Source organism: Leptopilina heterotoma, unplaced genomic scaffold (genome assembly GCF_015476425.1).
Source record: "Leptopilina heterotoma isolate Lh14 unplaced genomic scaffold, ASM1547642v1 Lhet_297, whole genome shotgun sequence".
NCBI classification, from domain to species: domain Eukaryota; kingdom Metazoa; phylum Arthropoda; class Insecta; order Hymenoptera; family Figitidae; genus Leptopilina; species Leptopilina heterotoma.
The window spans coordinates 300,521-313,059 of NW_025111001.1; the positions used below are offsets into that span (position 1 = coordinate 300,521).

Genomic DNA, 12,539 nt, shown 5'->3' on the forward strand with positions numbered 1-12,539 from the left:
GTCTGACTATTAATAATTTAAACTACTGATACCACCAACTAATAATTTTAAATGTCTGATTATAATTGATTTAAACTACTGATATCAGTAGTTTAAATAATTTTAAATGCCTGACAATTATTGCCTTGAACTACTAAATCTACTGTTTGTTTAATTAAAAATCTCTGACTATCACTGACTTAAACTACTGTTAACATCGTTTAAAAAAATTAAATAATTTTAAAAGTAGTTTACTAAAATCTACTTTCACTACTGATACCAAAAACGAATCAGCGACGTCTGACTAAAGTCTGACCATCGTTGACTTAAACTACTGATACCACCATTTTTAATTTCCTTTTTTCTAACTAGAACAATTTTAAAATGAAAAATTATTTTCTCAATGTTAAAATCAAGTAAAAAATGTTTTTCGTTTTATTTGTAGATCACTTTTTGACTAAAACCGTCAGATTTTAGTCAAAAAGCGATCTACAAATAAAACAAAAAACATTTGATGATCAAAAATTAAATTTAAACTCTAATTTTTATATTTCACTTTCCTAGTACCAAGCAGTCCACCGCAAGACATTCGCTGCACCGCCCTCTCCTCCCAATCATTACAAGTATCCTGGGACTCACCGCCCGACTCGAGTTTAAATGGCGTCCTAAAGGGCTACAAAGTAATGTGGGAGAATATGGACCTGCTAACGGAGACAACAAGATCGGAAACAAAATTAACAACAGCTTTAACGGTGGTGATTAATAATTTGGAGAAATACGCAAATTATTCGGTGCAGGTGTCGGGTTATACGAGAGCCGGAGATGGCGTTCCATCGAGTCCCATTTATTGCGTGACAGAGGAGGATCTACCGGAAGTGCCTGCGGGCATAAAAGCCGTCGCTAGCTCGAGCAATTCGATCATAGTCTCTTGGCAACCACCGCTCAGGAGCAATGGTGTCATTACATCGTACAGTGTACATGTTCATGGACCGGAAGGAAAATGGTTGCGTCGTGCTTTACCATCGCATCAAACCAGCTACCAGGCCGAGAATCTCACCAAGAGAATTCAATATGAGTGCAGCATCGCCGCTATAACTTCAGTTGGCGAGGGACCACGAACGCCATCCGTCACTGTTTCACCTTCCAGTGAAGGTTGTGCGATGCAATTCATTTTTTATTCACCTCTTTCGATTTTAAACTATTTTTCTCTTTTGTTTTTCTTTATTTTTTTTTTGTTCTTTTTTATTTTTGGTTTTTTTCTACTGTTTTACAGTTTTTCTAAAAATATCAAATTAAGACAAAAAATGCATCAAAACTTTGCTTCGCAACACTTTTCATACGTTTTTTGTCTCAATTTAATATCCGTATAGAAAAACTATTTATAAAATTGTTGTTCGGAATAATTTTTTTGATTTGCATAGTGATTGTTATTTGTTTTCAGTTCGAGCCGCTGTATTTTCGTTTGGAACAACTTTAGTCGTGCCTTGGAAGCAGGACGTGACATTACCATGTCAGAGTGTTGGAAAACCGGAACCGTCAATAATCTGGAAGCAATGGGGAGAAATGGTTAAAGCATCGACGAGGATCTCAATGCAGCCCGACGGTTCGTTACAGATAACCGATCTTCATCGAGAAGATAGCGGAAATTACACCTGTCTCGTTGAAAATCGACACGGTTCTGATCAAATCACTCATCGTTTAACCGTCCAAGGTTTGTCACTCAAAAAAAATAAATTTTCCTATTAAAAATTTCAATAATCTCCCCTTTAAATATAACAATACTTCCTCTCCATCACATCCATCAATTACTAGATAAATACAATCAACTCTAGATAAATAATTTTTCGACTAATTGATTAATTTTGATAAATTAAATATAAATTTTTTCAATAAATTCAAGTTTCAGGTCCCCCCTGAATTTTATCACCTAAATTTACCCTTGAATTTTAATTTTTACATTAAACTTTTAATCTGAATTTCTTTAATTTTTAAATTTTAATTTCAATCTAAAAATTTTAATTTAAAATGTCTGACTATTGACGATTTTAAGTACTGACACTACCAACTAATAATTTAAAAATGTCTGACTATCATTGACTTGAACTACTAACAAAAGAGTTAAAATAATTAGAAATGCTTGAGTGGCACTGACTTTTACTACTTGGAGAACAAAATAATACGGGTTGTCTGACTAAAATAGATTTTTACTACTGATACCAAAACGAAGGAGCGATGTCTGACTAAATTTTGAGTTGAACTACTGATAAAATCATCTAAATAATTTAGAATGTCTGACTAACATTGACTTGAACTACCTGTAACATACTTTAAAAAAAATAAGTTGCCTGACTATCATTGACTTGAACTACTCATACTACAGTTTAAAAAATTTAAAATGTCTGACTATTAAAGGTTTAAACTACTGATACTACGAAACTAAAAATTTTTAATGTCTGACTATCATTGACATAAACTACGTTAACAATAGTTTAAAAATTTAAGTTGTGTGACTATTATTTACTTGAACTACTGAAACTACAGTTTACAAAATTTTGAAATGTCGGACTATAATTGATTCCAATTACTGATAAAATCGTTTAAATAATTTGAAATGTCTGACTATAATTGACTTGAACTGCTGATATCAGTGTTTAAATAATTTTAAATGTATGACTATCATTGATTTGAACTACTGGTACCAACATTTAAGAAATTAAATTGTTTGACGATCATTGACTTGAAGTACTGGTACCAACATTTAGAAACTTAAATTGTCAGACTATCATTGACTTGAACTACTGATATCAGTGTTTAAATAATTTTAAATGCCTGATAATTATTAACTTAAACTACTGATACCACTGTTTAAATCATTTTAAATACCTAAACATCATTGACTTGAACTACTGGAACCAACATTTAGAAAATTAAAATGTCTGACTATAATTAATTCGAACTACTGATAAAATCGTTTAAATAATTTTGAATGTCTGACTATAAGTGGCTTGAACTATTTTTTTCTTTTCATTTTCCATTTCATTTTTAATTTTATCTTTCGTTTTCACTTTTTCCTTTAATATTTTCCCCCTTAATAAAATTTTCCTTCTAACAACAATATTCCCATTTTGCAGTTCCACCGGCTGCGCCACTTTTACACGCGACAAGCTCAACCAGTAATTCCATTAATGTACAGTGGAAAAATGGTGACGACGGTGGTGCGCCAATACGTGGCTATATTCTCCATTATAAACGTGAATTCGGCGAATGGGAGGAAGTTCGAGTATCGCATAAAATAAATAGTCACCTTTTGTCCCAGCTCTGGTGCGGGACGGATTATCAAATTTATCTTACAGCTTACAATAGAATTGGTATGGGTTCGCCGAGTGAAATAGTTAAATCAACGACTGAAGGTTCTAAGCCAGCAGATTCTCCTGCCAGTGGCGATAGATTTATAACCGTTAATGTTTCATGGATTATTCTTCATTTGCATATGTGGAACGATGGTGGATGTCCGATAACATTTTTTGAACTCGAGTACAAAAGAAGCGGCGAAGAATTATGGACACTTGTTTCTAATAATATTGAGGTCAGTGCTAATTTTTAATATTTTCACTTAAATCAACTAAATTAACTTAAACTTCAAACTGATTTAATGGAAATTTATTTTCAATTTTTCTAAGAATGTCAAATTGAGACAAAAAACAAGTAGTGAAATTGTTGCAAAGCAACAATTTTACTACTTTTTTTGTCTCAATTTGATATCCTTACACAGAAAAAAACTGAACTCAAAATGAGTCGGAAAAGTGACTCATTATGAGCTGCAACAAAAATGAGTAGGGCAGATGGCGCCACGTTCTATGTCATTTAACATGGACTCATTTTGAGTTGCAACAAAAATGAGTCCAAGTTTTTTCTGTGTATAAAAATACTGTGGCAATTGATTTTTAGTTTAAATTTAATTAATCGAGAAAAATTACTGTAATTTTGATTTAATTTAATTTAATTTTTTGCTTTTAGGTACAAAAGTCTTATACTCTTAGCGAATTACAATCGGGTACAACTTACGAAGTTCGAGTTAGGGCGCACAATAATGCCGGCTCTTCGGTGGCTGAATATAAAATAACGACTTTACAACCTCACAGTAGCTCGACTGTACCTGCGATCGAAATCGATCATTTTATTCCTCAACATCCGCCAGTCTACTCAGACATGAAACTTATTTTGCCCCTAGTTTTAAGTTCATTTGCAGTTATTGCTGCAGCTGGAGCTGTATTTTACTGCTTCAGAAAACGTAAGTCTACTTTCGACTAATCGTCAACTATTCATCTCCCTCTTTATTATTATTATTATTATTATTATCATTATTATATAATAATTATCTTAAAAAAATTTACAAAAAATTATGGAAATATTTTCCAAAAATTCTATAAAATTTAGAATTAAACAGAATTTTCAATTTTCCACACATCATAAGTTATTTCTCAATAAGTATCAAAATTATTATTCATTATTAACTCGAAACCCAATAAATAATTAACTAAATTAGTAATTACTTGTTAAATATTACATAAAATTTAAATATCAATATTAATAGAAACATAAACAGATTAAAAATTTAAATTCATTCGAACGTTGAAAATTGTTGAGGAACTATATAAAAGTAACTTATGGTATGTGAGCAAAGAAAGAAGTTGACTTCACTGGACCATTAATTTATATAATGAAATTTACTTGCCAGTACTATTTGCAAGTAATATTTGTAATGCAGGGCCTTTGATGGGTGATCTGGGAAGTCTTCATGATGCGCAAACAGCTGCTGCCTTAGATAATAAACAAAATATGGAGCAACGTGAACAATATTATGCGACTGTTCGAAAACCCCTTCGATCACCAATTCATGAAATGGGTACTCTCGAAAGGATACCAGGTGAAAGTAATAATTAATTAATATATAAAGCTTTAATAGACTATGCAACAGATAATCTCACCCAAAAAAAAAATAATTCATACAAATCTAGTTCAATCTTAAAAATAATTCTAAAACTTATCAATATTTTGTAATATTTTTAGTATCAAAATTTTTCCAAGAGAAATCCAAAACCAATTTAAATTTTGTCCATAAAAAATTAAACTTATCGAAAATTTGACAATCAAGGAACGACTGTATTAAAAATATAGAATGTTTTGTAAGAAAAAAATTTTTTTCTCTAAAAGGTATTTCTAAAAAAAGGCTAAATTGCAAAATAGTTTTTGCTGGCAAAATTTAAATTAATATCGACTGTGAATGAATTGCAGAGTACTCGGAGGATATTTATCCATACGCAACTTTCCAATTGAAGGAAAGTGTACCTGCAGGTGGCGACAGTCGATGTGACTCTGCTGCCCCTCTACAAACTTTTGTCTATCACGATCCTCGGTTATCAGCTGCTGATACACTACAATTACGAGAGGTAACTATCAATGTTTTTCACTCTTATCAGCAAGTGCTTGGAAAATTTTCGTAGTTGCACGTTTTTCACATTGAAATTTATGGCACATTATTTAAAAAAACGAATTATAAAATAAAATCAGTACTAATTTACATTATGAATCATTTAAGTAAAGACGATTTTTAATTTGTTTTTAAGTTTTTAAATTCTTCTATTTATATTATTTAGTCAATTCTTTACTCTTTTTATCTAATTCTTTATTCCTTTTATCCTATTTTTTTCTTTTATCAAATTTTTTATTTCTTTTATTCAATTTTTATTCCTTTCATCCAATTTTTTATTCCTCTTTTCAAATTTTTTATTCCTCTTATCCAATTTTTTATTCCTTTTATCCAATTTTTTATTCTTATACAATTCTTTATTTCTTTTATTCTATTTCACGAGTTTCGTCACAATTATTCTAAACACAATTCTGCTAATTACTAATTCTACTAAAATCAAGGAAAAATATTGGAAAATTACGAAAGAAGTTGGAGTTTAAAAAAATGTTTTTAAAAAATACGCACAAATAATAATCAATTAATAATTTTCATCAAAATAACAATAATTATTGCTATTAATTTCCGCTATATAAATAATAATAGTTATATAAATTTTAATAATTAAATATAAATATTAATAATTAAATATAAATATTAATAATTAAATATAAATATTAATATTGTTATACATACTAATAAAAAAATAATAATAAAAAATAATAATAATAATTACGTAAATAAAGTTAAATAATAATTAATTAAATGAATTAGTGAAATTTTTCAAATGAATGAAAACTAAATAAACTTATTTTAATATGCACAAAAATTAGATGCATGCTGACAATTTATTTTTGTAAATTTAAAAAAGATTTACAGCTTTGATTTATTAAGTTGCAAAACGCAATACTGCGAAAGCCTATAAATTCTCAAGAATTTTTCAACAAAAATTGAATACTCAACAAATTAAAATATTTTTTTCTACATTTGAATAATACGAAATTAAAAAAAAACTTTTAAAGTTAATAGTGGTTTTACTTTTCAGTATTTACTAAAAGATATTATTATTATTTAGTCACAAAGACAGTAAACAATGTTATCTACGATAAATATTTTTTTAATCTCTTTAGACCTTCAATTAAAAACTCGCTGCAAACATTATTTAAAAAAAAGAATTACAAAAACTATTTTTAAAAAAATTTTAATTATCATTATCATTAATATCATTTAATTATTATTCTTCAATATATTCTATTTTATTATATGCATTGTTTATATAATTATTATAATTGTCATTATAATTAATATTTATAATTATTTTAATAGTTTTTTTTTATTGTTAGTTTATTATAATAATTGTTGTTTTTATTTTTTTTTAACATAAAAGGAAAATTATTATTATTATTGTTATTATTATTATAACTTTATTATTACAAAAAAAGAAATTTGCAGCAAAAAAATTTTTTTCTTTCATAAATAAATAAAGGCAAATAGTTTTAATTTAAAAAAAAAATCTCCTAGAAATAGGTTTTCAAAATTCGAAATTTACCAACAGTACATAAAAATTTACTACAGACAGAAATTATTAAAAAAGAAAACAAATTTAAATTTGTAGTTAAAAAATATTTTGAAAGTAACCTATAGAGAATTTCATGGCTTTACTTAAAAAGGATAATATTTCCTTTCGCCTTTGGGTGCAGAAACTATCAACGGATCTGCATCTCAATCCAATCAAGGTAACTATTTTCAACAAAAAAATTCCAAGTTAAAATTGAAAATTCGTTCTCAATGGAAAATCGAACGAATATAATTTTAAGATCTCAACGTGAAAAAAATAAATGATTCCTTCAGGTATGTACAACCGTCGCGAAACGATCATTCGTGTCATTTCAAAACAAAATAATTATTACTCCCATCAAATATTATATATCTATATTATACATAGTTCTCATTATTATTCTTTCATTTACACAAATTATAAATAGTTCGCTGTTTTTTGCGAGTAGAGAAAATTAAATTACGACTCTTAATTTCTTATATATATTATATATACAGTAGCATTGCAACCAATCATTGCGCGACTGCTGGTCCCTCCTGCTTCCTTTTCGCAAATATATTCATTTACGACTGCATTTACAGTGAACTTTAACACACCTGAGATTATTTTATTCTCAATTTAAGAATATCAGTTTACTTCTATTTGGGGAGAAAATTTTTGCACGCAATTTAAAACTAAAAAATTTTTCCTCTAAATATAAGTCGAAATAGTTCTTAAAATTTAGAATATTATTTTCATTCAGGGGAAAAATTTAATTATTTGAAGGATTAATTAAGGCTTTTGGAGAGTGGGGAGAGTTTCGGTGATTGGAGGAACAAGTCAAGCGAGTGGGATTGCTTTTCTCATTCTCTCTCATCTCCAAATTCGAAAAGAATTTAGACTTGTTCCTGGAGGTCGATATGTAATTTCATTTCTACTTTGACTTTTATTTTCAGTTTCATTTTTACTATAATTTTGATAAGGTTTTAATTTCAATTTCATTTCTACTTTGATAGAATTTTAATTTCACTTTTATTTTCACTTTGATAGAATTTTAGTTTTATTTTTGTATTCAGTTTAATAAATTTTCATATTCAATTTCACTTTCGTTTTCACTTACGTAGGTTTTTATTTTTACTTTCATTTTTACTTTAATAAATTTTTATATTCAATTCATATTCATTTCATTTTCACTTACATAGGTTTTTATTTTCACTTTCATTTTTATTTTGAAAGATTTTTATTTTCCCTTTTATTTACACTTTGATAGATCTCTATTTTCGCCTTCATTTTCACTTTGATAAACTTTTATTTTCCCTTTCGTTTTCACTTTGGTAAATTTTTGCTGGAAGTGAAAATTTAAAAAGTAAAAATCAAAGGGAAAATATAAATTTTCAAAGCGAAAATGAAAGTAAAAATAAATATTTGTTAAAGTTGAAATAAAAATGAGAGAAAATAAAAATCGGTGAAAGTGAAAATGAGAGTGGAAACAAAAACCTGTTGAAGTAAAAGTGAAAATGAAAATAAAAATCTATCAAAGTCAAAATGAGAGTGAAAGTAAAAGTATTTCGACGTTAAATTGAAAATTAAAGTCAAAATAAAAATGAAAGTAAAAGTAAAAAATGAAACTGAAAATGGAAATGAAAATGAAAGTCAAATAAAAAAAATTAAATAATCGACAAACAAAGTGAACTCCAAGTGACCACTGAAAGCTGTAAAGAAAACATCCAAATAATTAAAATTAAAGCTCAGTGTAAACGCAGTCTATTAGCAAATAACTGTTACTCAATCAGTCATAATTCGAATACGTTCATCAATCAATCAATGAATTCCGTCTGATTGCAGTCGGATTGCAACCGGTACACTAAGGTGCGCGGGGGCCGTTCGTCCTCAGCACCGTTGCATAAATCGCACAAGACCCATCAGGGAAAGTCCGAGTCGGAGGAGTACGACACCCTGGGCTCGGACAGCGACACGGAAGTCGGGACCAGCAGCCGAACTGAGTCTTCCAATCACCTCGTCGATTCGCATCTTTCGACCTCCGTAGCTGCGGCTGACGCGCGTGTTCACAGTAAATTTTTCCTTGCTTTTTTCTTCTCCAAAATTTTTTGCAATCCCTAACGGAGAAAAATGGACACGAAATTTAAAAAGAAATTACTAGTCTCTCCAAACGAAAATTTCTGGTTGCATTTCAATGAATTTTTTCCCCGGAAAGGAAAGAATATTCCCAGAAAGGAATTTTTATTTAAAAAAATTTGTTAATTTTATTTAAACCAAATATAATTTATTTGAGTTAAATAAAAGAATTTTTCAGTGTAATTCCCGCATTTTTTGCAAAAAATAAAATTCAAATTATTACACTGTCAGAATCTATAGGTAATTTTATCGTTTTCATTACTTTTATCATTCAGGGCCTGAGAATAATGAGAACATTAAATAGATACTATTATAATAATTGAATAACAATTCTCTTTTTTGTTTCTTTTTTTGGCTTGCACTTACAAAAGTTCCATTTTTCTCCACAATAGATTGCTAATATTTGTTTTTAAATTAGAAAAAAAAATTTTAATTAGAATTTAAAATTAATATTAATTAATATTAATTCATTTACAACTAATAAATAATAATTAAATTTTAATGATATCTTAATTTTCAATAATAAATAGAAGCGAAACATACTCTCTAAATTTAAATTAGTAAAAATGTTTACTAATTTAAATTAGTAACTAACTTTTTGCTTTTGAATTAGTAAAATTTACTGATAAATTAATAGAAGTTACTATTTAATTATTTATCAGTAAAATTTATTAATTCAATAGCAAAAAGTCAGTCACTAATTCAAATTAGTATGTAAATATTTTTACTAATTCAAATTTAGAGAGTAGTAAATACAGTTTCGAGATTCAAATTTTAAAAACATTTGACGGAAATATTTTGGGTAGAAAAAATTTCCTTTCAAATCTGGTTGCACATAAGTCAAGTAGATAAATATAAAAAATATTTAATAATTACTATAAATAATTATAGTACTCTCTAAATCCGAATTAGTTAAAAATAACTAATATTATTAATAAAATCGTGGCTGACATTTCGCTTCAGCAATTAATAAAAAATATGTAATTACTAGTAGATAATTACTAAGTATTAGTAAATAAATAACTACCAAAGTAGTTATTTATATTAATATTCATTAATTATTAATAATTAGTTATTAACTATTTCACTAGTAATACATTACTATATTTGAATCAGTGACTGACTTTAATTTAACTAATTCAAATTTAAAGAGTAAATAAAAGTTAATTACTATATAGATAATTCTAGTTAATTTTTCTATTTAACAAGATTTTGAGGGAATTGAAAAATCGAATTGATTCGATTGAGACATAAATTTTCCCTGAGTATAAAAGACGAAAATTTGAAAAACGAAAATATTGGCAAATTGCAAAGAAGAAAATAATTTTCTATAAAGAAATATTTTAAACGGCACGTAATTTTCCCAGAATGGAAATAAAAAAAAACTATCACAAACGATTTTTATGAAACAAGAAAAATTTTCTATTTACAGACTTCCTGTACCATGGACCAGAATCTAGCACGTCTACAGAACCCTCACCGGTTTTTGAGAGAAAATCGTTTCCTGGAAGGGGACGACCCAAGTAAGCGCAACTTTCTAAAATCTTGGCATTTTTTTACCACAGTAGTAAAAGTAAATTTTAGTCAGACAAAATTCTTTAACAGTGTTAATAATAGCAATTTTATGATTAATTTTTTAAAATTGTAATTTTAATTGTTAAAAATAGTAGTAAAGTTCAGTTTCAGTCAGACTTTTCGAATTGCGTTATATTTTTAATAATGAATCTCAGTAAATTTTAGTCAAATTATAATGCAACTTTTCTATTAGTAATAAAATAAAGTTATTGTCAGTCTTTTAAAATTCTACTATAAGTAGTAAAAGTAGATTTTAGTCAGACATGTTACTTAAAATGTTTGCAAAATTTTTTTTTTCAGTAATAGAAGACGATTGGAATTATTATATTTTCTAATTTCAGTATAGTCCTTTTTCTCTTCATATATCAAGAGCATAGAAAAATTTCAATTTGAAAGATTATTATAGTTTCGTTATCAGTAGTAAAAAGTCAGTTTTAATAAGACTTTTTAAATTGTTATATAAAGAATAAAAGTATTCTACTGTTTTATTCTGAATATAATAATCACAAATATAAATAATGCTGAATTCTGTTAAATTATAGTAATTTTTCTATTGGTAGTAGAATACAGTTTTTGTCCATCCTTTCAAATTCTCACGTCAGTAGTAAATGGAAATTTTACTCAAATTAAGAGATTATTTAAATTTTTCATTATTTTCTCTTTAATTACTTTTTTCCAATGTCAGTAGTAGAAATGTTTTAATCAGACAGAGTTTTGTCAAATCAGGCTTTTAACATTTTTAAAAACTGAATACCAGAAATAAAAATAATTTTCAAACAGGAAGTATTATCAGATTTCAAATCAGTAAATAGTCACTTTCAGTTCGTCTTACAAAAATAATTATAATTTTCATAAGCAGGAAAAATGAATTTTAGTTCCAAAAAAAATTTGTTTAAAATAATAATTTTGTTTTTTAATAATTAAATCGTGAATTTCAAAAAGAGCTCAACTCTGAAAACCGAAATTAGTAGAAATAGTCACTTTCAGTTCGACTTATAAAAGTATTTCAGAATTGAGTCCTTTTACAAATTCAAAAATTCACTTTTTTAATTATTTTTTAATTAGATTAAAATAATTTTTGCAACTTAAAATGATTAAAAAATAAAAATTCCCCCCAGGATGTTACAGTTGGCGCGTTATACCGGCGAGGAGGCCCGGTCAATCTTCGGGCTCCACGGGTCTGGCCATTCCCGGCACCAGTCGGGCTCTGTCTTCCGGGAGCACCAGCAGCAGGAGCGCGACGGACCGGGACACTTGTTCATCCCCAAATTGGATCCACCCTCGGGTTTCTCCGACCCGCATGAATTAAGTGAAGCTGAATGCGATCTAGATAGAGGGCGAGGTCAACGAAATCTTCGTGACTTTATTATCGCGGTGTAAATATTTAAAAAAAGAGAGAGAGAGAGAGAGAGAAACAGAAGAAAAAAAAATGAAAATCATTGTAAGCGTGTTTTATCATCAAATTTTTATCACTGAATTTAATGGATTTTATCATTTCGAATTACATCGATAAATGCAGATAAATTCAAGACTCAAAACTGCCATTTATAATAAGTAAAAAGAAAAAAAAATCTGTCATCATATGTTGTATACTTGTGTGTACTTGAAAAACAAAAATTTCGGGATAATCGCGCGCCAAAAAAGTTGTCTTGTTGATATATCGTATACTTTATAATATATATGTACATTGTTTAATACGAGATTCGTACACTTATGTTTTAACAATTTTAGAGATTGTTTATATTCTATTTACTTTGTAAAATATACAAGAAAAAAAAATACGAATTGCGGTTTGGATATACATTTCGTTTTTATTTATTGAAAAATCTATTTCCTTTTTTACAA

The 12,539-nt window shown here is 27.8% G+C and overlaps 1 protein-coding gene across 6 annotated transcripts in view; it reads left to right on the forward strand.

Moving 5' to 3' along the window:
- LOC122504412 (Down syndrome cell adhesion molecule-like protein Dscam2) overlaps nucleotides 1–12,491 on the forward strand; it is a 226,411-nt gene extending 213,920 nt beyond the window's left edge. For 2 of the 6 annotated variants that reach the window (XM_043615517.1, XM_043615512.1), the window contains exons 18-26: nucleotides 544–1,131; nucleotides 1,421–1,690; nucleotides 3,111–3,565; nucleotides 3,997–4,270; nucleotides 4,718–4,912; nucleotides 5,275–5,429; nucleotides 8,829–9,054; nucleotides 10,552–10,642; nucleotides 11,813–12,491. In XM_043615517.1, coding sequence (XP_043471452.1) covers nucleotides 544–1,131; nucleotides 1,421–1,690; nucleotides 3,111–3,565; nucleotides 3,997–4,270; nucleotides 4,718–4,912; nucleotides 5,275–5,429; nucleotides 8,829–9,054; nucleotides 10,552–10,642; nucleotides 11,813–12,074 — 2,516 coding nt within the window. In that variant the 3' untranslated portion in view covers nucleotides 12,075–12,491. The remainder of the gene's footprint in view (nucleotides 1–543; nucleotides 1,132–1,420; nucleotides 1,691–3,110; nucleotides 3,566–3,996; nucleotides 4,271–4,717; nucleotides 4,913–5,274; nucleotides 5,430–8,828; nucleotides 9,055–10,551; nucleotides 10,643–11,812) is intronic. The other 4 variants (XM_043615513.1, XM_043615514.1, XM_043615516.1 and 1 more) reach the window with 4 other exon arrangements.
- Nucleotides 12,492–12,539: the final 48 nt, after the last annotated feature.